This window comes from Pleurodeles waltl, chromosome 11 (assembly GCF_031143425.1).
Source record: "Pleurodeles waltl isolate 20211129_DDA chromosome 11, aPleWal1.hap1.20221129, whole genome shotgun sequence".
Taxonomy (NCBI): domain Eukaryota; kingdom Metazoa; phylum Chordata; class Amphibia; order Caudata; family Salamandridae; genus Pleurodeles; species Pleurodeles waltl.
In genome coordinates, this window is record NC_090450.1 from 942,464,303 (window position 1) to 942,489,483 (window position 25,181).

Below are 25,181 nucleotides of genomic sequence, written 5' to 3' on the forward strand. Positions count from 1 at the left end.
TTTTTTAGTGGCCATTACTTCAGCGAGGAGGGTCAGCGAAATCCAGGCTTTGTCTTCCAAAGAACCGTACACGGTTTTTCATGACAATAGAGTGGTTCTGCGAACTCACCCATCTTTCCTTCCGAAGGTGGTGTCAGAATTCCATATCAATCAGACTATATCTTTACCGACTTTCTTTCCCAATCCGGAGACTCCGGCAGAGAAAGCATTGCACTCCTTAGACTTGAAAAGAGTGCTGAAATTTTATCTGGATAAGACAAAATCGATTAGACACTCTAACCGCTTGTTTGTAAATTATGGTCATTTGAGGACAGGAGAGGCAGCATCTAAACGAACGATATCAAGATGGATAGTTTCTTGTATTGTTAATACTTACCAACTGGCTAATAAGCAATTACTAGCGAGGCCTAAAGCGCATTCCACAAGGGGAAAAGCGGCTACTGCTGCCCTCCTTAACAATGTTCCAATATCTGAGATTTGTAAGGCTGCTACATGGAAGTCTGTGCATAGGTTTACTAGACATTACTGTTTAGACTCAGATGCAAGAGCGGATGCCCAAGTGGGGCAGGCCTCTCTGAGAAATTTATTTGCATAATACGTATCTATTCCTGCACTTCTATCGGACAGTCCGCAGAGTTTAGGGATGGGCTTGCTAATCTATTCAATGTTTATGACTATTGATGAGGATCCCCTGGAAGAGAAGGATAAGTTACTTACCTGTAAATCCTAGTTCTCTTCCAGGGGTATCCTCATCAAAGTCATGAACAACCCACCCTCCTCCCCGGACGCACGTCTCCTAGAAGTGCAGGACAGACTGTATTTTGAATCAGTTACACAGATTGTCACCGTAAAAAAGAACTGACCTAACTGTGAACCAACTGTCACCTTTCCTTCACCCCTGAGGCATGGTGGGATACTGGAGGTGCTCAGGGTCTTAAAGGCACGGTGCCAAAGTTTTTATGGTTCTCCTGTGTTAACCTGCATGCAGCCTATTGGCTAAGAATGCTCCATTGTTTTTCAATGCAGTTTTTTCTCTTTTTCTCTAGAGTTTACTGCTGCTTACTTCCCTAAGCCCAGTTTTGGGGGCTTGGGTAGATATTTATTCTCTATTGTAATTTTATAATATAAAAAAAAAAAAAAAAAAAATTCATAGAAATAAAGCATTTTAGCCTGTTTTAACATTATAGCCTGCATTGCTGTTTTTACACATATATAATATGTGTGTATTTTATATATGCTCCGGGGTCCCCACACAAGGGCGGGAATATTCAATGTTTATGACTTTGATGAGGATACCCCTGGAAGAGAACTAGGATTTACAGGTAAGTAACTTATCCATATGTTCCAAATCCCTTATCGACTCCAGCACATATACAGCTCAAGAACCTGTGCCTGACTGTTCCTCATCAATGCCGGTACTAACCCCACTGGTGTCGGAAGAGGATATGGTGCTGACTCTGTTGCCTGACTCCGAATAGATATCAGCCCAATCTCGGACGAATGTCAGCTCGATCTCGATCAAATGCAGCACTACAAACTGCCTAAAGTGCAGCCAGTCATCATACAGCCTGACTCTAGCCTGATGGCTCTCCTAGGATTGGGTCACCAACCGAGGCTTCATTATCATTTTGTCTCTGACTCTAAATAAGGTGCACTACCAGAGGGCAATGATGATGATGATGGTGGGAGGGGGTAATGAACTCATTCCTCATTATGGTGAGACAATCTTTAAATGCCCTTACAGGAGGCCAGAGGGCTTGATAACTCCCCTGACACATGGTTGGACTCTCCCTGTTGACCACCAACAGAAGAAGCTGCATCATATGCAATAGTAGTACGACGGGCAGCTGAGGTCCTAAAATTGCAGCTGCCTTCAATCAGGACAAGACTGTAGTCCTTAAGGAAATTTTGCAGCCTGGGCCAGCCATGTGTCAACTCTTGCTTTCCTTTAACAAAGCTGCCAAAGCCCTGTTCTTACACACCAGTGAATTTGCAGATGTCCAGGCATTACAGACTGATGCCTGGTGATCTTGATTTTCTCACTAAACCCAATAACCTAGAGAGCCTGGTGGTTGAGGCTTCAACCAGCAAGGTGGACTGCGGCTCGTTCCCCAACACTTCTCAAGGTAGGCAGTCGAAGAGGACTGAGGTGTTTGGAAAACAAATGTTCTCTGCTAGCTTGGCATTAGGCTTGGTCAATGCAGTCTGCTTGTTGGGTGGCTACATGCATGCCCTTTGAGACATAGCCAGCAAGATCTTGTTGGGACAGGCCTCTCTGCCTCAAACAATTCATGATGGTTGAACATGCGGCAAATATATGATTCATGCTGACGTTGATAATGATTTCCTGAGATGGGCAGTTGGCACCAGTGCTGTGTTCCGCTGCCATATGTGGATGCGCTTCACAGGATTTTCTCGATATGTACACGCTTCAGATGGATATCTTCTTTGAAGGTTCACAACATTTTGGTGAAAAAGCAGATTCTGCCTGAGGGTGTTTTAAGGACAGGAGAGCCATGGCTCGATCCCTCGTTCTCTTTACCCATGATAAGCAAATCCCACATCAGTTTGGAAGATTCAGTGGCTACCCCAAGTGGAGAGACTGTAGATGTTTATAGACCGCGACGGTCGCCCCACATGTAGCATAAGTCCTTTCGAGGCTAGGGATGTGGGCTGGCAAACCATCATTTCTCTCAGTCCTCTTCCCTTGTAGCAACTGAGCCACTTTAGTTTATCTTTAGTAGCATACACCCGTCCCATGGGAGGCAGGATTCATTGTTTCCTCCCGGGGTGGCAATTCATCACGTCGACAGAGGGGTCATAAGAATTGTTCATGGATTGATAGATACTTATGACAGTCTCTCTTTCCTTCCCACTACTGACTTTCAGAAGCACACCTCCATTCTAGTGCAGGAGATGCAGGTGTTACTCTCCAAAGATGGTATTGAGAGGGTTCCGGACTTGGAAAGAGGGGAGGATTGTTACAGTCATTAGTTCCTTGTGCCGAAAAAGGACAGAGGCCTCTGGCCTAGATTGGACATTCAACTCCTGAATGCCTTCTTGCAGAAGGCTAAATTAAAGTTCCTCATGCTGGCACAGATGTGTGCTACTTTTTGTGGGGGACTGGATGGTGCTCGTCTGAATATAAAGTCAGTTGAAATGACTCCAAACTGGTGGGTGATAAAGATACACATTAGGTTATTTGGATTTTCACATTTCTTGGCAAAGTCTTTGTCGCATAATTTTTGGGGACTGCTTCCCTGTGGATTTATGACTGATAGCTTGAGGCTGCATTACGTTTGCCTCGCTCTTTAAAAAAAAAAAAAAAAAAAGTCAATTTTATTTTAATGCTTAGAATAGACTTTAGAAGTTGACAAATCTGTAAGGAAAAATTAGCAACCTGATCTCAAAACTTGTACTGTAATGGCGATAGATCCCTGAAAATCTTTAACAGTCTGTTTTTTTTATAATTTTCCAAAAAACAGAGCTATCCATGAATTTATCCGTTGGGTTATTTACCTATTAAGGACAATGTTCACCCAGATAGGGGTTTTTCTACGCTATAAAGACGTCATCACTATAAGGGCATAAGAAGCCCTGGAGCAGCATCTAGTCTGTGATCATGAAACTACGGTTTTAAAGATTTCTGAACTTAAGTCATTTCTTTCTTCAGAAAGCATGCTCCAAGGCTTGACACCCAATGCTCTAAAACACCTGCCCCCATTTGTCTCATTTAAACTTGGAGATCAAAAACGTTGCTGAAAGCCGAGTACAGTTTCAAATCTGCTTTGTGTATGGTCATCTTCTTGGCCAGACCTCTGCAAGGCAAAGAGCTCAGCCCCCTCTTTAAGAGGTTGCCCTCAGTGGTTTTCAGAAATGCTGCCATACTTATGCAGGCCAGACATTATCCAGATAGCTGCATACTTTGGTGTCTAGTGAAGATTGTGGAGGGGTTAGCTCATACGTGACTGCCTAGATGCACTGGCCACTGAGATCTTAAGGGCTATGGTCACTAAAGGAATACATGATGGACTTTGTTCGTAAGTTTACCGTAGCTAGTGATCATGCCTGTTTCTTGTATGGCAATTTCATTTAGAAAGACTGCTCCAGGCATAGTAGCTGCTTTTACAAGAGCCAGTGATCATCGGGGACGAAGAAGATAGCCATGATAACCAAGATGAACAAACGGAGAATAGGAGGAAGAAAATAAAACGAATCCAAGTCGGTTGCATATTGAACTCCTATCTTTTCCAAGCTGTGAGGACACACCTTTTTACCAGAGAAGATAAGCAGTGCCCAAAGGGCGGCCTGAATTGTGAAGCATCATATGCACATCAGAGTATGTCTCCAATACCTCAAGTCCCGGGTAGAGTTGTTGACATTGCTGCAACAAATTATAGCTCTGTTTATGACACACGGTTCACATCGCTTGCCATTAAATTGGCCTCGTCAACCCCAATAATTTATTGCACCACATGAATTTGTAGGCTGGTTTGTAGGCTGCAGTAGGCTAATTGGCAGTACTAGCTCAAGTTACAGGTTCCAGGCAACAGTGCACCATTGGAGAGCCAGTGCCTACAAAGACACAGAACGTCCACAGCAACAACGGCAATGTGGTGGATGATAATGTTGATAATGATTCTGATGCTTACATTGGGAAGGATGATAAAAACAATGACCTTTGGGGGCATGATGTCACTCAGGATCTGCAAACCAATTGTGATTCAGAATGAGAAGATTGTATGGTGCCTGACGATTAAAGCTCAGGACCAAAGTCTTCACCACTGTATTTCTGAAATCTGGACATGTAGGGGAGAACAGGGTGGTCTGACTTAGATGGACCCCTCAAACGACGTTTCTTACCTAAATTGCCCTTCAAACCTCAAACTGTAGGGAAAAAAACACATTTTGCTTACTGCCCTAACAGCAGGGAAGTGTCCTGCACCTGAGCATGCACAACTTACACTTCCATGCTTGAAGATTGAGTGCAGACAGCTAACTGCTTTTGATCTTCCTCCCAAAGTAGCAAGTGTCATTCTGGCAGCCAGGTGTCCCTCCACCAAAACCATCTAATTAGGATGCTGGGAGAAGTTTGTTGCATGGTATGCTTCTAGGCACATCTAGCCCCTGTTGTCCCAGTTATCTGACATCCTTCTTTTCACCCTTTCGTAGGCCCAGCAAGGCTTTGCAGTGGTGACAGTTTAAGTTTATTTGTCAGCTTTATCCGCCTTTCTGCCCTTATCTGATCTGCTGTCCCTGTTTAAATAATTTGTGATGCCTTTCTCAAAAAGGCTGATGCACATTTTTCCACTAAAACCTTTTGTAATGCCTCAATCAGCTCTCAATTTGGTTCTCACATTTCTGATGTGCATCTTATTTCAACCAATACATAGTTGCCCTCTGAGATTACTAACCCTAAACAGTGTTCCTCATAGCGATCACGTCGGTGTGTCACGGAAGTGAAGTACAGGCTCTTTCTGTACATCAAACTTGTACCACTTTCTTCTCAGACAAGCTAGTGCTAAGGACAAAGGCAGTTTTTTATTCCAAAATTTGTCAGACTCGTCCACGTTGGGCAGTCCATTACCCTGCATCCTTTGTCCCTCCTCTTCAATTTAAGTAGGAGGAAAGACTAGATTGCTTAGACCCTGAGAGCTCTGAGCTTCTACACAGATCGCACCAAGGACACAGGGTGGATGATTAACTCTTCATTGGGATTTCTGGAGCACAAAAAGGAAAGGCAGTACTGAAAGTGACCATCTCCAGATGTATTGTCCTTTGTATTAAGATCTGCTATAGATTGGCCAGGAAATAGCCTCTGGAAGGTCTGCGAGCTCATTCCACTAGTGCCAAAGCTGCAGTCACTGTTTTTGATTTGCTTAGTACCTGTTCTGGACACCTCCCTTGCTGTATTGTGGGCATAAGTTCACAAGTTCACAAAGCACTACTTCCTGGATAGCCAAGTCCAGTGGGAAGGGCACTTTGCCCATTCAGTCCTGCAGGATATTTTGGTCTAAGCCATTCCGCAGACGCACTGCACAGGGAGGTACTACTTTGGTATCTGTTCACAAGGCGAGGAACCTGTGCTCAGAAATTTCAATCAGAAGAACAGTTACTTACCTTCAGTAACGCTCCTTCTGGTGGATACTCCATCTAACTCCAAATTTCTCACTGACTCACCATCCTTCCTGTTTATGTGGAATGGATTGCTCATAGGTTCCAGTGAGAGATCTTCAACACTGACACACTCTGTTCACTGATTGGTCTGCTTCCAACTGAGTGGACAGATATCAGAAAGAAACTGATGGTGACCCTTTGGGGTGGAGGTTAAATTGTGTCTCTGACATCAATTTCGGGAGGGATGGTCCCAAAGCAGAGCTGCATGATGCCACCTACTGGCGCTCAAGGGAACTGGTGAGGAAATAAATCTCTGGATCCAATTTGGCACCTGGAGGTATTCACAAGGTGATGAATCTGGGTTCATCAGAAAGAGTGCTACCGAATGTAAATAATTTCTTCATCTGCAAATGTCCTCTATACTGTTCTGATCGCCATACTTCCCTTTGCAAACCAGTAATAAGTAAGTTGGTGGATGATAGACTTGATCACATACAAGAGTTTATTCAAGTACAATCCTCTCTCCTGCGAAGCTCAGTACGTGCTGCTCACTGGGTTTATAGCCATAGGGACCTATACTTAAGCTTGGAATGCTCCCTTTTCAGACTTTGGCAGGTTGTGTTCGCTATGTTTACTTTGTTCTTTTGGCTTCTTGTAGCATTGTGAAAGTGTCTCTGGCGCTCAGTTGAAGGCATGTTCATGCCAAGGTACTAATTCATTGGATACATCGATTCATTCTCCACAGATCATGGCGCAGACAATCTGCTGTTCTTCGCAGGTGGCTGGAGACTAGCCCAGAAGGTCTGCAGCTAGAGGAGCAAGCAGAAGTCCATCAGGTGCAAAAGGAACTGCAGCAGGTAACGTTGTAAAACCAAATGTTTGTCGGTAGTCCCTGCCCTAGATCCAATAGCGGAAAACTGAGCTGCATTACTACTTGTATCCACTTTAACTCCTTTCATCCTCTGACTTAGTGGTGTATGTATTCTGCTACTGTTTGTACTTAAATTAATCTGTTTAAAAATATAATTTTAGTTCTCCATTATAGGACCTTCATTCATAAACACTAGTCAGTAATGGGCGGGGGTGGGGTGGGGAAGATGTATATGCAAAAAACACTCCTCCACAAAGTGAGCCAATCCAATTACACTTTTATGGCGCTGGTGCCATAAACCCGTTAATATGTCCTTCAGAAAAATAATAAGGCGCTCCTCCATTGCGGTTCTGATTTATTTGTGATGCCAAGGACAACCTGTTTCGCTAGCACAACCTCTCTCAAGTGCAATCCCAATTTCCCCATTGAAAGAAATAGTGAGTGTCAGTAAGGTGTTCTTTTTTGAGTTCAAGGTAAATGAAGTGTCTCTAATTGCAAAGTAAGTGGAGTATGTATATGTATATAAGGGCATTGGAGTAGCCATGATGTGTGCCTGTGTGAGCAGAGAGGAAGGAGCCCTACTGTATGAGTATAGAGTGAAGAATGCCTGTCTGAGTCCATTTCAGTGTGTTTACTGTGGGAGTAGGGTGAGTGGAGTTTATGGGATGAGTGTGGTGTCAGTGGAGTGCCTGGTATATATTCAGGGTGAATGATAGGTTTATGAGTGCAGCATTAGTGAAGCATCTGTGTGAGAACAAGTTGGGTGCAGAACAATAACACTAGATTTACTGGCATTTCCAATGCCTGTTTTAAAAAGGAATTTATCTTTGCAAAATTATGTTACATTAAATTCCTGTCAAAGGCAACATTTTTAGATTTTTTATTACGTTAAGCTAGTTTTTTTTTTTTAGGCATTGTGATCCACTAGCCTAAAAACTTGTTTTTAATTCTCTTTTCCAAAAGGAACCAGCATTGCCAAAGCCAAAGGCACTTGCTTTTTAAAACAGTCAATGGCAAAGTCAGTTGGGTCTGGGTTTGCTAAAGGAAGTGTTTAGTAATAGTGGGCGGCCTGGCCTGCTTCTATCTCTCCTAGAAAGAATATTCTATAATTGTAGGAAAGTAGCCTCTTTCTAGCTTGGTTACCCCCATTTTTGGCCTGTTTGTCAGTGTGTTTGACTGTTCACTGGGATCCTGCTAACCAGGACCCCAGTGACTGTGCTCTCTCCTCTAAATTTGGTTGCTGGTAAGTTTTTATCCCCACAATTGGCATACTGGTCACCCCATGTAAGTCCCTAGTATATGGTACCCAGGGCATTGGGGTTCCAGGGGATCCCTATGGGCTGCAGCAGTTATTCTGCCACCCCTAGGGAACCCATGCAAAGGGCTCTGCAAGCTTGCCATTGCAGTCTGTGTGAACCGGTTTCACTACAGGCCACTGCACCAGGTCACTGTAAGTCACCCCTATTGTAGGAGCTCTCAGCCCAGAGGGGTGCAGGTACCTGTGTGTGAGGGCACCCCTGCACTAGCAGAGGTGCCTCCAGGAACTCCAGCCCCATTTTACTGGACCTCGTGAGTGCGGGGTCGCCAGTTTATGTGTGTTCCGGACATAGGTCACTACCTATATCCAGCTACATTATGGTAACTCCGATCATGGGCATGTTTGGTCTCAAACATGTTGGAATCATACCCCAATACTGTTGCAGGTATTGGAAGTATGATTCCATGCACTCTGGGGGCTCCTTAGAGGCCCACCAGCATTGCTACCACCAGTCTTACAGGGTATTCCAGGCAGCCCAGCTGCTGCCACCCATTCTGCCCTCCTGCTGCTTGATCTGATCAAGCCCAGGAAGGCAGAACAAAGGATTTTCTTTGGGAGAGGGAGGTAACGCCCTCTCCCTTCCCTTTGGAAATAGGTGTGACTGGCTTGGGAGGGGTAGCCTCCCCAAGCCACTGGTTTGCTTTGAAGGGCACATTTGGTGCCCTCCAAGCATAAACCAGTCCACTCTGGTTCAGAGACCCCCAGTCCCTGTCCAGGTGCAAAACTGGACAATGGAAAGGGGAGTGACCACACCCCTGTCCATCACCACCCAAGGGGTGGTGCCTAGAGCTCCTCCAGAGGTTGGAAGGGAACTCTGGGAGCATCTGAGTGGCCAGGCCAGGCATGTGACGTCAGAGGCACCCTATGATAGGTAGTTACCTGGTTTGGTGACCAAGCCCCCTCTTTGGGCTGCATAGGGTCTTCAGATTTGCCTTGCAAAATTCCAGCAGGACTCCTCTGCAACCTCTGCTTCAACTTCTGGCCTCCAGAGCCACAACAGGACCTTCCAGGAACCTACAAGCTGCAGATCCACGAGCAAGATTCTTCTGCAACATTGTATACAGAATTCCTGCCAGCTTTGCAACATTTCCCCAGTTATGCATCCTCAGAAGACTGAGACTCTTCAGCCTGCACAAGAAGAAGAAGAAGCAATCTCCCTTGGGGTGAAGGCATCACTCTCCTGCATCTGCAGGTACCTGGCTGCAATGACGACTGGCTGCGTTGATCTCCACTCATCCTGACTAGCGTGGGTCCTGCATCACGGGTGATGGTCCGGAGGGGTCCTCTCTACCAGTTGTCGCACTTTGGTGGTGGTAAGCCCTTTCCATTCCACGCAAGACAGTATCCCCTGCATCGCGCCCTTTGCAGCTGCCATGGCTTGTTTGCTTCACCTCCAAGGGGAACTTCAGGCATCAGCCCCCAGCACTACCTCCTGCAACTCCTGGGCCTCTGCGAGCTCCTCCGGCGACCTGGGAGTAACTTCTGTGGTGCTGCGTGGGATGCTTCAGCAAATTTTGTGTCCCTGTCCTGTGGGACACCTGTGAGTGCTGCCTCTGCTCTGGTGGGCCTTCTGCGATCTGGGGGGTACCCTGTGACTCCCCCTCCTGGGTAGATCCCTCCTGGACCTTGCTCGTCCCCGGCAGCACCTCTTTTCCTTAAACCACGAATTTGCCTTTACCAAGGCTTGTTGGTGGAAATCGACAACCATCTGCAATCCAGCTTCCAGCGTGGGACACCTTTTGCATCCATCAGGAACTCTTCTCCAGCTTATGTGCTGCAGTACTGACCTGTCTTCCTTCTTCGTCGACCAACTCCAAGAGGTACCTTTGGGTGACGCCACAGGCACTTCTGGACTTGGTCCCCTCTTTCCACAGGTCTCCATCTTCGGTAATCCATTGCAGGCTGTTCGGGTTGTCTTCTTTTTCTTCTTTTCATCCTTTGGTGTGGTTTGGGGGAAATACATTGTTTTACTCCTGCATTCCTGGTCGCTGGGGGGTACTTTATTACTTACCTGTGTGGTTTCCTAGTACTCCCAGCTCCCCTCTACACAATTTACTTACCTAGGTTGGGGCCCTGTGTTCACATTCCACTTTCTAAGTATATAGTTTGGGCTCCCCCTAGGGCTACTTTTGCTTATTGCTATTTTACACTGTTTTCTGACCTTTTTATGCCTCTTACTCTTTATTGGTGGTTTTATATATATATATATATATAGTATTTACTTACCTCCTACTGGAGGGTTGCCTCTCTAGTATTTTCTGATACTGTGATCCAAAAATAAAGTACCTTTCTTTTTGCACAACCAAGTGTTTTCTTTCTTGTGTGTAGGTACTGTGTGACTGTAGTGGTATTGCACAAGCTTTGCCCCTGAGATAGCGTTGATCTGGTCAGAGCTACCCTCAGTCATATTTTTTTACTAGCTTTTTCCTCTACTTTTTGCTGAAACTTTTGAGAAATGTAGTCTCCTCGTATGACAGGATGTTAACTAAGAAACTGACTGGTTACAAATCATGTGGTGCCTGTCACAGGCAGTTGTCGGTAACAGACCCATTGTTGGTGTACTTGTGGTGCTTGGAAAGGGACCACGACTCCAATACTGTGAGGACTGCCTTGCCATGTATCAGAAGCTCTTCAAGTTGTTCGACTCCACAATGCTCGAGATCTGAGTTTTGGGAAAGGTTCTGGGACCATTCGCAGACCTGTGCCTGCTAATCATTGTTGCATGGGAAGTTGTCAGGGAAGTCCTGCGAGCACAAAAATCTGAAAAAGTTGAAGTGATCTTCCATTTTGCCGTGCCCATTGAAGCCTTCTGATGAGGTGCAGGAGTGTCAGCACCCCAGGCCTCACTCTTCGGCAGAGCCTGAGGCAGGGTCTGTCCCGCAGTTCCTTGACTTTCCCTGGGTCTGAGCGACCCCCATTCAACTTTGAGAATTTTAAGCGGCCTTGCACCTCATATTTGGGCAGACTGGCCACTCTGGAGTGCCTTTGGGCCTCACATTTTACTAAGGGACCCCTGCTGGATCCCCGCTGGCAGCTTTGCCGTCATCGTCAGTTGGGCCCCATGCATCTCATGTTGGATCCAGAGGAGAGCTGCTGGCAAGAAAGAAACCTTCCTAATCACCCTCTCCAGTGCTGACATGCCCTGCTGAAGACCCTTATGGACAATAGCTTCCCATAGATGAGAATGAGGATAATTGGCAGAGGCCAGTGGGTTAGACACCTCACCTGACACTGACCTGGTCTCTCCTCCGACCGTCCTACTGTGGCTATGGAGGAGAGGGCCTCTTTCACTATGGTGGTGTTTGGGGTGGCTAAGGTATTTGGCCAGCTGCCAACAGTGGCAGTCAAGACGAACATCTTAACAAGAGGTGGTTCAGCTGGGAGTTGCCCCTTGCAAACTATTTTTCCCCTTTAATGAAGCCTTTGCTGACGTCCTACTCTGGGCTGGTCCATGCCTAGGACAGGGGCTCTTATGTGTCGGACAATTGCCCGCCTCCATCGCATCACTACTGGGGACCCCAGTTTCCTTGCCCCCCACACCACCCCAGAGAACTTGGTGGTTCAAGCCTCTGCCTCTAGGATCAACCCTGTTGTATCCCCTACCACTGCACTGGATAGGAATTCCAAGAGGCTGGATACCTTTGGCAAGAGAAAGTTCTCTTTTGCCAGCCTTGCACTGCGGTCGGTGAACACTGCATGCCTTTTGAGGTGATATTCCCATATATTCTGGGATTCTTTTGCACATGGGCAGCCTATGTTCTCGGAGGAGGCCTGAGACATACTCTCCCAGGTTATTGCTAACGGAAGAGACACAGCAAATGTCACCAAACGATGTAGACTGGACACTACCAACTTGCTGGGTAGAGCTATGTCTGATAGAGACATCTAGTTGCAGAGTCCTTGTCTTAGAATGTCCCCCAGACTTTAGCCTGGATCCAGAGATTTTTCTCAAGCAGTACCCCTGTACGCCATTAGGTGTAATCGAATGGCCCCATATCCATCGTTGGCACCAGAAATTATGTTGCAGGTCATATAAAGGCACCACCATGGCGCTGTGACGTCCGTTCTTTTCTTTCCGCGTCACCTAGCACTGATCCATTGAAAGAGCTATCCCTCAGTCAGACTGGTCTTTTTGTTTTTTACTTTTGTCGAAGATTTTTTTGAGTGTTTACACTCCTGGTGTATCGAGGATGTCTTTGTGTAAGACCAGGTTCAGGCCCTGCAGATCCTGCCATTGTGCGATGTCCATGACCGATCCGCACCACTTGTGCCTATGGTGTCTGGAGCATGACCACGAACCAAAGTCGTGCTCCGAGTGCCGATCCATGAATCTAAAGACTATGAGGGAGCAGTCACTAAAGTTGATGGTGGCCCTGCGCTCGGCTCCGCGTAAATCCCAATCTTGGTCAGGTCTCCGAATTGGTCACGGAGCCCCCCCCTTCTTTGTCCCACTCCAAGGCCTGGGTAAGTCTGGCTAAGTCGAGGCATAGGAAGAAGGTGAAACGTTCTTCGACTTTGCCTTGTCCGCCGACCGATGAGACGAGGGAGCATTGTCGATCAAGGCCTTCATCTGTGGAATCTGCATTGATGCTTCTCCACCTTTCTGGGAGCCGGAGTGACCCCTGCCTAGCTTAAAGAGTTTTATGAGGCCATGTGTCGCATTTTTGGGCAGTCCGACTCCACTGGCATGCCTTTGAGCCCTGCAGAGTCGGAAAGAGCCCTTTCAGGTTCCAAGTAGGCGGCATCTGGCTTGGATCTGAGTGGCACCCAGTGATCTATTCACAGATTCGAATTGGCACAGGTCGTACCACTCCGACCTTCCCCGATGCCAGTTCAGATGTGGACACTCCCTGCGCCCCCTGTGCCCCTGGCAGCTCCACACCCATCATCATTGCTGACTCTACCATGGAGCTGGATGGGCATCATACGATGCCAATTCTGGCGCCAGCAGGGGCCTTGTCCCCTATGTTGGATCCTGAGCCTTATTACTATGGGCTGGTTACGGTGAGGAATGGGAGGGGTCTCTGGACCCTTTAGAATGCCAGCTGCAAGACCCCATGGACTGGCGTACGGACCTGGGTGAAGTCAGTGGACTCAATACCTCCCCAATTACTGGCATGTTCTCTACCCCCTACCGTGGTTATGAAGGAGGGTGCTTCATATTCAGTGGTAGTGCAGAGAGCATCCGAGGTCCTAGATGTTGAGCTGTCTTCAGTGGCAGTCAGAACTAACCTCCTGACATAGGTGCTTCAGCTTGGGGCTTCATCCCCTCAACTCCTGCTCCCTTTTAATGAAGCCCTTACGGATGTCCTTCTGGGTACTTGGTCGAACCCAGGACAGGGTCTTCTGTGAACATGACTATTGCCTGCTGCTATCGCCCTGGACCAGGTAACCCAGGTTTCCTGATGCAACACCCCAACCATTAGAGCTTGGTTATCCAAGCCTCCACCTTCCAGGACGCCCGCCCTTCTGCAGCCACCAGATAGGGAATCTAAGAGGCTGGACACACTTGAAAAGAAGATGTTTTCTACCGCCAGCCTGGCATTGAAGTCTGTGATCACTGCATGCCTTTTGGGCTTATATTCCCACACGCTGTGGGATACGGTTGCGCAAGTTGTGTTACAGGTCCCGGAGGAGGCCTGGGCTGTACTTTCCCAAGCACTTGCTGATGGGAGAAACGCAGCAAAGTTCACGACCAAATGTGATCCTCGCTGCGCTGGGGTGGGGGTGCTTCTGAGCGCCACCAGACTGCTTTGAAGGGCACTTTTGCTGCCCTTCTTGCAAAATCAGTTTCTTCCAATGCAGGAGCCCACCGGCTCCCGCTCTGGTGCAAAACACACAAAGTACAGAAGAGTGACCACCTCCTTGTCCAGCTCATCGTCTGTGGAGGTGCCCAGAGCTCTGCCAGGTGGACACTTGATTCTACCATCATGGAAATGAGATGAGCAGAGGCCCCTGGTAGCATATGACTGGTCAGTCCAGAAAAGAGACCGTCCTTTTCCCTCCCCTGATAGGTGGGTCATTGCACTAGTCGTCCAACCCCCTTCCAGGGTAACTTAAGGGCTCTGCTGAGACTGGGATTCTAGATTTGTCTGAAAGATTCATCTTCAAGACTGCTTTTGCAACCTGGACACAGGATTCTGCTGCTGGACTTCACCAGGAACCAAGACAAGACTGCAACTGATAGGAGGCCTCTACTGCAACTTTAACCCCACGAATTACAAGGACTCTGCAACTTCCATGTCAATCCAGCCTCCAGAGCCACAAGGACTCTGCCTGCACTAAGGACATCCAGAAGGAATCTCCCTTGGAGTGAAGGAGTCACTCCCCTGCTACTTGCAGTCTGTGGATACTGCTGTCCCATGGACTTTTCAAGGCTCTGCAACATAGGCGGTAGTTCTGTGGCTCTCCTGAGGTCTGACCCGTCTTCTTTGCAACTGGGAAGTCCGTGGTCCCTCATTGGAGCTACTGGAACGGAACCCCTGTGCACCGCGTCTTTTTGTCGCTACCAAGACTTGCCTCTTCAGTCTGAAGACCTCATAGCTCCAAGAAGCCCCAACCTCAAGCATCACACAGCTCCAAGACAGATGTCCTCCCTGCAACTCCTGCAACGTGGGCATCCATCTTCTTAGTGCTGCTGAGGCCTTGTCGCAACTCCCTGTGCCTGCTGCCAGAGGGTCCTCCTGGGGTCTCCATCGATTCCTGCTGGCTCTCCACACTGCTGAGGACTGACCCTGACTTACCTGTGAAGCTGAGGCCCTTGAATCTTGCTTGTCCTATTTTCTACAGCTCTTCATGCATCCTTCCTCTTGCATTTGCCAAGGTTTGTTGGTGGCCCTGCTAGTCATTGACCCCTCTGCAATTTGATGACCGGCATAGGACAGCTCGTGGACGACTCCTGGGAACATTCTGCATCGCCTGGAGAGAAGTACCCACAAGAAGGGTGGGCATTGTCCCTTGCATCCCTTGGACAACTCCAGGTGCTATGGACTCTGTCCCCTCTTTCCTCAGGTATGCCTTCGGAATCCATGCCTGGGTTCCACTGACCTGATTCACACATCACTGCAGCAGCTGGACGCCTGAGGTCCCCATTGGCTTCAACAGGAGGTTCCGACACAACTTCACCTCTAGGCACCTGGGCTCCCTGGTGTAGATCCACGCGTGGCGGGGCACTCTTGAACCTTCCTTGCTCTAACGGGTTTCCTCTGGGAAGGGTCCTTCTGCAACCTTTTTCCAACTGCGACTATCCCATGTTATCCTATGTAACACCTCTGCATATGGGCTCCTGGGGAAACTCTGGTACATACCTCTGGTGTTTTAGTACTTCCTTACTCCTTATGATCCTTGAGTATTAGGCTTGTCTGGTTGTACTGTTCTTATCCCATTTTGTTAGTATATGGTTTAGTTAGTATATGGTTTAGCTCCCCACAGGGGCCCATGTCATTTTATACTTTTACCTACCTGTTTCGAAGTATATTTTGAGTGTTCATATCTCCAGTTAGGAGATATACCAAAGTTAGTTTAGTGCCTGTGTGTTAATAAATAATATCTTATTTTTCAAACACTTTTTGTGGTTCTTTCTTGTGTGTAAATCACTTACTGACTGACTCTGTGGTTATTGCAATTGCTTTACACCCTCTCTGATAAGCCTTAGTTGCTCTCCACAGCAACCCTTTGAGAGCTTCAGTTATTAGAAATCACTTACACTATCACTAAGGGTTGCCTGGACTCAGTGCAGGGTGCCTCACCTATAGGTGTACACCATATACTAATCCAGCCTCCTACATACATTGGAAAAGCCAATAGCTTTTGCATGGGAGAGACCTATTTGCTTTGCCAATGCTTGTTTATGCCATAAGTGAAAAGTATCCTATTCACTATGGGTCTAATAAAAAACAATGCAAACTCTCGCAAAGCCCCGGCCCTGGGGATCTGACATTCCTGGGTGCTTCCCCATTAGTGACCTGCTGCCAATACTCATACAGGGAGCTTTAGGCCTGAGCTGTGCAGCGCGCAGGGTTACACGTCTTCTCACCCTCTCATTACAAGGTGATGTGGGGCCTGGAACATCCCTAACCTAAGCCAGACGCATCAGGACTGTGAAGGCTCGAGCTTTCAGTTTCCTGATTCAGCATCTGAGGCGGGGGTGGAGTGGAGTGTGTGCCTTGCTCGAGAGTTTACCAGGCATCAGCAGCCAGAGCGCACTGATGCAAGCAGCTGCAGATCATTATAAAAATACACTTGCAGGTGTAGGTGTTTTATGTATGTATTTACATACGTGTGTGTGTATGTGTATGTGTGTGTGAAATTGAATGGGTGATAATTACAGTGTAACTGAGTGAAAATAAGCATTACTATGACAAAGTGATTGTGAGTAAAAGTGAGTGAAAATGAGGGAGGGTAAGAGTGGGAGTGGGGGGAAATGAGTGAGAGTGGCTGAATGTAAGCGAGCAAGAGTGTGTGCATGTGTTAGGCTTATGAGCCTGGGCCTGACATGCAGGAGGTAACTCTTGGCTTACAAAGGCACCCATGGCAAAATGGTGACATGCAGGATATAAAGCTTGCCATTGAGGGCACCCATGGCAAAATGGTGACATGCAGGATATAAAGCTTGCCATTGAGGGGACCCATGGCAAAATGCAGGCACATTGGGTGTAATTCACGACATATGGAACACCTGTGGGAAAATATTGGCACTGGCATATTGAGGTAAACTTTGACATAGCATTCTTGGCATTAAGGAGGATAACCATGGCTTGTAAGTGTGGGCAGCAGGCAACCATGATAAACTGATGGCCCTGACATTGTACAAGTACTTTTTGACTTGTCATTATAGTACACGGATGCATCTTGTATGTAATTCTTGGCATAAATACCGGCCCTGACAGAAAGGCTGCAAGTATTGGCATATTGAAGGGGGTGGATCCACTGCACGTTTTGAAATAAATGGATTCAGCTCTTAGGGGGTGACACGCGTCATTGGCTTGGCACCCCATAGAAGCAGTTGAATATTTAACAAGTGCCCTTTCAGAACTCTCCACAGCCTCCCGGTTCTCATATCCCCTCCTTGTTTTTTTTTTTTGTTTTTTTTTTAAATATGTTTATTAGGTTTTAAATGTTTACACAAATAGTGTTTCACAATTACATTATAGTGCCACCTCTCCTCCGTCTTCAGAGGAGAGGCAGTCACAACAGGATAAACAATAGTGGAACAGACAGTTCTCATGCAACAACATAAACACACTGAACTCCCACCACCTAACTCATAACAAAACTTGGGACAATTTTTACTACAGTCTATCCTATTAATTGCCACTTATCTTTGGATAAGCGTGTTTTTTAGCACCGGTGGATCTAACTCGGGGTACCTGGGCGATACCGCCCTCCGATATTGCTTGTTAATTGTACTGAGAGAAGGGGGGCCGTGTTTATTTTGGGGTATGTGTGTGGCTCAGTGGTGCGCATTATTTGCATGTTGTTGGTGTGCGTGTTTTCCTCCCCTGGCCCCTACTATTACTTGTGCTGGTCACTAAGGAGAGGGGAGTGGGTTCCGGCTCATTCTTATGGTGTGCTCCCGGTGTGGTTGCTTGAACTGGCACCATAAGGGTGTCTGCCAATTCTATACTCTCCCGTCACCTCCATCTGTGTCATGGCGGCCTTTCATCGCTTTTGGCAACTAGTCGGGTGATCAGTGTTTCCCAAATTTCCTCTCCCATGTGGTGTTGTCCCGCGCTTGCAAGTTTACTCAGCACCAGGGCTTCCGTCCTGGTCCAGCACAGTGTGTGGGAACGCCAGGCTTTCAGATCGGGGGCCCTGGGTGCCTTCCAGTTCATTGCGATCAGCCTTTTGTATAGCACGAATGCTAGATCTGCAAACTTATGTAAGTGTCGGTGTTTCTTTTCTCTGACTCTCAGCCCTAACAGGCAAGATTTGGGGTCTGCTGCGAGTGTCAGGCCTTTTATTTCCGCTACCTCCTCTGTCAAGCTACTCTATTCCCTGTTTATGTGGGCGCATTCCCATACCATGTGGTAAAAATGCGCTCCTGAGGCGCCACACTGCGGGCAGGTCGGCGTCGACCCAGGGAACATGCAGCGTATCCTGGCTGGGGATAGGTATGTTTGATGCGTGTAGTTGAATTGTGTGTAGCGAAACCTAGAATTTCTGGACACCCCCATTATGTCATAGAGGGCTTTCAGCCACTCCTCTTGCTAGATCGGGTCGGTGAGGACTGCATTCCACCTGTCCCTTAGTCTCTCTAGGTTGAGCTCGGAGGATTTGTTCAGAATTTTGTACAGATTTGTCACTATTTTTGTTTGGTTATCGAAATGCAACATGTGGTGTAGAGTGGGAGAGCTCTCAGATTCAGCGTCCCCCGTGGCCCATGCCTTTTGGATCAGGTGAGCTATTGCATAATAGGACAGAAATTGTCCGGGGTTCACTGCTGTTAAAGCTTGGATGGCTACAAATGTCATCAGCTTCCCATCTTCGAAGCAGTCCCCGACCGACGTTATCCCGGCCTCGGTCCAGGTCTTAAGTGTGTGTGAGCCCACCGCATTAGCGCAGCCTGGAATCAATTCTAGTGCTAGGAGTGGCGAGTATGGGAGTGTTTTATGGCCCTTTTGTATATATCTTTGCCAGCATAGTTGCGCTACCTCCATGAGCGGGCTACCCAGGGTTCCCTTTGGTGTCTTATTCATTAACCATGTAATCAGCGGTACCCCGTTTAGCCGCGCTAGAAGCCATTTGGACTCCGCTTGTGTTGGCCTGTGCAACCAGTTCAGTATCCACTGTAGTTGCGCAGCTGCATAATACAGTTCGAAGTTGGGGGCTCCCAGACCGCCCGCATCAAGCGGGCGCTGCAGGGCGGCGAGTGCAACCCTTGTCCTGCCGCCTCCCCATATTAGTTGCAGTAATACTGTGTTCAGACCTTTGAAAAAACTCCTGGGGCCCCAGATAGGCAACGCCGCGAAGTAGTACAATAACCTAGGCAGCAGCAACTTGTTTGCCACCGCCACCCTGCCCAGGGGCGACAGTGGGAGTTTGGTCCAGAATCCTAGTGACCCCTTCATGGAGGTCAGCGCCCTCCCTAGATTCCTGTCTCTGAGGTCCTCTTTTTTGTGGTATATATGTACCCCCAAATATTTGAATGTGACAAAGCACCATTTCAGACGGCCTGCCGTGACGTTCTCTTGTCTTGCCGGGGACCATCTGGTTAACGGAAATATACATGATTTGTCCCAGTTCACCACCAACTCCGATAAGTCCCCGTACTTAGTTAGCAGTGACATTACTAAAGGAATTGTCTCAGGCCCTTTTCGCACATATATTAGCGCATCATCTGCATACAGCGATATGCTGTGATACTGACCGCTCCTAACCACCCCCCATCTCCTCTGCGCAGTAGGTATACGAGTGGCCAGCGGCTCCATTGCTATGGCAAACAGGGGGGACAATGGACAACCCTGTCTTGTGCCCCTTGTGATTGGGAAACTGTCTGATATGACCTTGTCCGTCTTTTCCCTGGCGTGTGGTTTGGTGTACAGTGTCTGCACCCACTGTATAAAATTAGGCCCTATCCCCATGCACTGCATTGTAGCAAACAGGAAGTCCCACTCCAGAGTGTCGAATGCCTTCTCGATGTCTAGTGATAATACCATCTCATCATGAGCCTCCGGGGGAGTGTCCCCCCAGTATTTCTAGGAGCCTGCGGATATATAAGAAGGTGTTGCGTTTTGGGATGAAGCCGTTTTGGTCTTCATGTATCACAGTGTGCATTAGTGGGGCAAGCCTGTTAGCGAGGATCTTGCCCAAAACTTTACAGTCTAAGTTCAGGAGTGATAAAGGTCTATAGGATTTAACATTGGTGGGGTCTCGCCCTTCCTTGGGGAGAACCACCACCATCGCCTCTCTGTGTCCATATCCCCTCCTTGTACATTGTTAGACGTAGTCTAGTTTGTTCACAAGAATTTAGGGCAGGTATTAAGATCCACCCACGACTTTCAGAGATCACCAGCTGCCTCTGGGTAATTCTGTTTTGGGTAAATAATCTATTGAATCGCAGCACAGCAGGCTGGTGTCAGGAGAGGAGGCACATTGCTAGAAGGTAAGGAAAGGGAAAAAGGACTATCCACCATCCAGTAGGATAGAATTTCCTAACTGATGTCAGCCACTTGGGGCCTGGCATTCAAGGCCCTGATAAGGACAGAAGGTTCAGTGCCTGGCATGGAAAAGAAGCGGGACCCAGTTAATGGCAGTGTCCCAAGGGGCAGATACAAAGCGTGCAGTTTCTCTTTTTGTCTGTGTTGGTTCTGGATTGCTTTTTCTGATTCAGCAAACACGTTATAATGGATTGTCCTGTATTTTGGAGGCTGTGTGGTCAAATTTTCAAGCCTTTTATTTTGTTTAAATATGAGATTTATAGGTGATAAGATGCTTTTGACTTGCTGGACAACATGCATTTTTTGGGGTTGTTGTGTGGCTGGGACGGGTTTTTAAGATCAGTGAGGAATTTGAATACTCTTGCTTTATGGTGATGTGAATGCTGTTTTCATTTTATACATTTGTTTTATGGACAAGTGTATCAAACATATTATTACTACTAATTCAGCAGAGGGGGGTGCCTTGCAGGTTTACGGGGCGTGAAGAAGTCACCAGCGAGGGTATGGAAACAGTGAAGTCGTGCACTAATTTGACATGAAAACCATCTCCAGGCAGATGGACGTGTGTGATTTTTTTTGTGTGTTGGACAGTCTTCTCCTTGGCTTCTTTCACGTGCAAAGGCTTACTTAGAAATTCGAAGTCTTTTTTGTGTGAACTGGCAATTTGTTTTTATTTTGCAGCTGGATTTTCGGATTCACCAGGTGACCCAGCAGCTAACAGAAGGAAGGCTTCAGGTGCAGAGGTGTATGTCTCGCCTGCAGGACATTAGGGCAACTCTGGACTTGTAACAGCGGCTCCCTGCCCACCCTGAGCTCCCTGCCCACCCTGAGCTCTCTGCCTCCTGGGCCCTCTTCCTTGTCGGGATCTTCCTGATGCCAGCCGCCTTCATGGGCACCACGGACCCGAAGCAGCTGCAGAAGGAGACCCCACATGCACTACTGTCATTGGATTTCAAATCTAAGTGCCTTTCAGTGGCCGTGGCCGATTACACAGCGAGCTTGTCCTTCGACCTCTCGGACCTTAAAAAAGTGGTCTGTCTGTCGATGAGCGCCATCATTTCCCCCATAGTGAAATCATCTTAGCGTTCAGCCAGTGCTATTATCAAAATGCTCAAAATACTGACCATAATCACACATTTCAGAGTCAGGCGCTGTGATTGTCCTCCATGGCGAGTGCCTACTTGATGCTCATTCTTTAACCTCAGGAGGACACCTATTCACATAAGATAGATGGAGATATATATATATATATATATATATATATATATATATATATATATATATACACACACACACACACATATATATATATATATATATATATATATATATATATATATATATATATATATATATATATATATAGAGAGAGAGAGAGAGATAACTATATAGTAACAATGCAGAAGTGTTTCCCAAAATGACTTGTTTTCATGTACATACCACATATATAGATATATTTACATATCTCTATGGCGCTTGATGTACATCGCCCTCACTCTACTCGTAGAGCGCTCACTCGCACCTTTATTGGAATAGCCTACTGACACTGCACTCTTATCATATTCATGTCATCTTCAATAACCCAGCAGAAGTGTGCTAAATAAATACATTTTGTAATTTGTTTGATTTACCTACCCATTTTTTCTGCCTCAAGCGCTGTCAATTTATAACACAAAGAGCACTCCTGTCATGCTATTTGATTCTAAACTAAGGCCCAAACCTTGCTCTAGTTTCCAGTAATGATGTCCCGTTTAGGTCTTGTCTCCTCGTGGGATTGCAGGCCTTCTACCTTCTTTGCACCTTAAATCCTGCTCTCGGGTTAGAGCACAGACCACATACAAGTTGCAGATCTAGACAAGTGCAATTCAAATGTGCCTAGTTATTTACACATCAACCAGCAGGGTAACTGGCTGAATGAAAACAAGTTACGGGATAGCTGATTACAACACTAGGGGGGCATATTTACAAGCCCCTTACCGTCATTCTTTTTTATTGCTATGGCAGCGCTAAACAGCCTCTGACCCTGCACCATATTTACAAAGTGTTGCAATGCTAGCTTTGCGATACTTAGTAAACCCATGCGCCACATTATACCTTCGCCAGTTATAATGTATGCAAGGTGGGCGTTCCCCCACGGGGAGGCCTAAAAAAATGGTGTAGTGAAATTTACAAGATTTTACTGTGCCATTCTAGCGTCATTTTTTAATACCTGCCCAGGACAGGCGTTAAAGTGACGCTAGGCTATGTCCTACGGGCCTCCCCGAGCTTTGCTGGACCAGCGTCAACATTTTTGTCTCTAGTCCAGCAAAGCGCCACAATAATGTCAACAATTTTGAAAGTATTGTGCTAAGTTGTGACATGATGTGCTGTATTGTAAATAGAGCGCTACCATAGTGTCGTTAGGGGAGTGCAGGGCGACACAAGGAAATTGGCACATCGGAGCAAATGCGCCAGTTCTTTTCGCGGTGCACACTGTAGCCCACCACCGGCTGCAGACTACCACTGCCAACTGAGGGCTTCAAATACCTGGGCATCCACATCACCAGGATAGGGCCAACTTTATGAACAGAAATCTTTACGACTCCTAGACTGATTCAGAAAGCATGTGAAACACTGGTGATCCTTGTGCTATTGCTTCTAGGTAGAGCAGCCCTCTTTAAAATGATGACATTGCCCAAATTCTTATACTTCATGCAGATCAACCCTTTCCCTTTCCCTGCAGAGAGAGTTCTTTAAGAATAAGAAGGTATAAACTGAAGTGTGCACCTGCTTTGGAATGGAGAACCTCCACGGGTTGTCATATCAAAGCAGACTAGGGCAGTCTATGACAGGGGTTGGGGCATAACCTTACTAGACATTAAAAAACACTATTGGGTGGCTCAAGCAGGAGTCCATAAACGACTGGGCTTATGCGGCACAGAAGTAGCCAGCAGTTCAGGTGGATAGATATGCAATGTGGCCTAGAGGATGTCCCACATTGGTTTTGAGCGCTTCTGTGTAACAAACAGTACCACCTCACACCGAAAAGACAAAGGCAGTCTGGAGAGAGGCAACTGCATTTATGGCCAGGAAAGGCACCCCCACAGAACTGACCCCACTATGGGACAGTGACATACTCCAGCAGATAGGATGCCTGGAGGAGTTCACCAAATGGCACACAATTGGTGTAACACAACTGGGTACATAATCCCTTTTGACACCCTCAGGGAGTAATATCAAATCGCTCACACTAAAACATTTCACTACATCAAAGTGAGACATGGCCAAATAGCCTGCATGCTGAGGGTTCATGCTCTAGCTGAAGCAGCCCCCTGGAAGACAGACTGCTAGCCAACCGCATGACCAAGGGCACAATCTCCTTAGTATACAAGATGATACTTAAAAGTTCCCTGGTCCGCCTATAAAAGCTGAAAACTGGCTGGGAAAGGGACTTTGGGACATCAAGGAGGAAGCCCTTAGAGGCCCAAGAGAGATCGTTATCGGGGTAGGATTTAGACTTTTCCAACTCCAGATACTATACATACAACCTTATTCAAAATGAGAAGAGGTGCCTTGCAGATGTGCGCCAGCGAATGCGGACACCTTCTACCACATAGCGTGGTAATGCCCCAAGTTAGAGTTTTTGGGAGGGACTGGTGAACTGCATGACACAAATAACAGGCCTTCCTGTAGTCAAGATGACAAAATGGCTTGAGCTCAACATATGGGGTGACAAGACAATACCTAAACACCCCAAATTGTGAATGGCACTGGGTCGCATAGTGGCAAAACGGATCACAGCCCAACGTAGGGTGTAAGCAGCATCAGAAATGGCCATATATGAGAAAGATATGTACAAGTGTATTCTGGCACAGATGGTGTTACATGAGGGCTGGTGATGCCTCAAGAAATGGGACAAAATATAGTCAATATGCGGTCCCACAGAGGACTTTGAAGGGCAGGAGAATAACTGGGGCTTCCTGGTACTGTACCCCGGACACGTGCTACTGTGCTTACCATTGGTGACAGTCTGTTATGGTTTTTATAAATAATTTATAATAAAAAGAGGTGGTTCCAAGACTTAACATAAAACTAGGGAAGTGTCAAGATCATACAGTGCAAGTGGTGTGAAAGGCCACAAAGTAGTAGACTTTGAATGCATTCACACATTTTTCAAAATGTATTTTAAAAAAAAATTCTTCCGCCCTTCTTCCTCATCCAGTTTATGGTCAGTGAGACCTTTGCCTCTCACCAGAAACCTCACCCAGGAACCACAAACTGGGTGCAAATTGCCAGGATTTTCAGCCTTGCTGCGCATCCCTGGGTTCTGGCACTTTTCACAGCAGGAAACTCATTGATGCGAGCAGTCTTACAATAAAATATCTGCCAAAAAGGATTTTTGTTTTTAATTTTAACGGACTTTCCAATCCACACCATGGTACCATCCCGTTGTGTACCTTTTGTGGTTTTAAAGTATCACCCAGCCACCCTTCTCTTGAACTCTTACGTTCTCTCAGAGAAGCGTAGCTGGCAGGGTGTATGGGGAGGATGCTTCCCAGAAATGAAGTCTTGTGGTGCCATCACCAGTTTATGATCACACCCATTTATTTTAACAGGAGATGCCACCATACATCACACTGTACTCCTCCCAGAAGGTTTAGTGCCTGTGTCTAGGCATTTTGGACCAGGGGACACTGCCAGAGGTAAAGCCAACAGTGCAGTTATTATTGAAAATACC

The 25,181-nt window shown here is 46.9% G+C and overlaps 1 protein-coding gene across 1 annotated transcript in view; it reads left to right on the forward strand.

Moving 5' to 3' along the window:
* The window catches only part of SFI1 (SFI1 centrin binding protein), a 328,160-nt gene extending 306,075 nt beyond the window's left edge, over positions 1–22,085 (forward strand). Inside the window, exons 30-31 of the mRNA XM_069215083.1 lie at positions 6,863–6,974; positions 21,146–22,085. Of these exons, the coding sequence (XP_069071184.1) occupies positions 6,863–6,974; positions 21,146–21,253 (220 nt within the window). The 3' untranslated portion in view covers positions 21,254–22,085. The remainder of the gene's footprint in view (positions 1–6,862; positions 6,975–21,145) is intronic.
* The last annotated feature ends 3,096 nt before the right edge of the window (positions 22,086–25,181 follow it).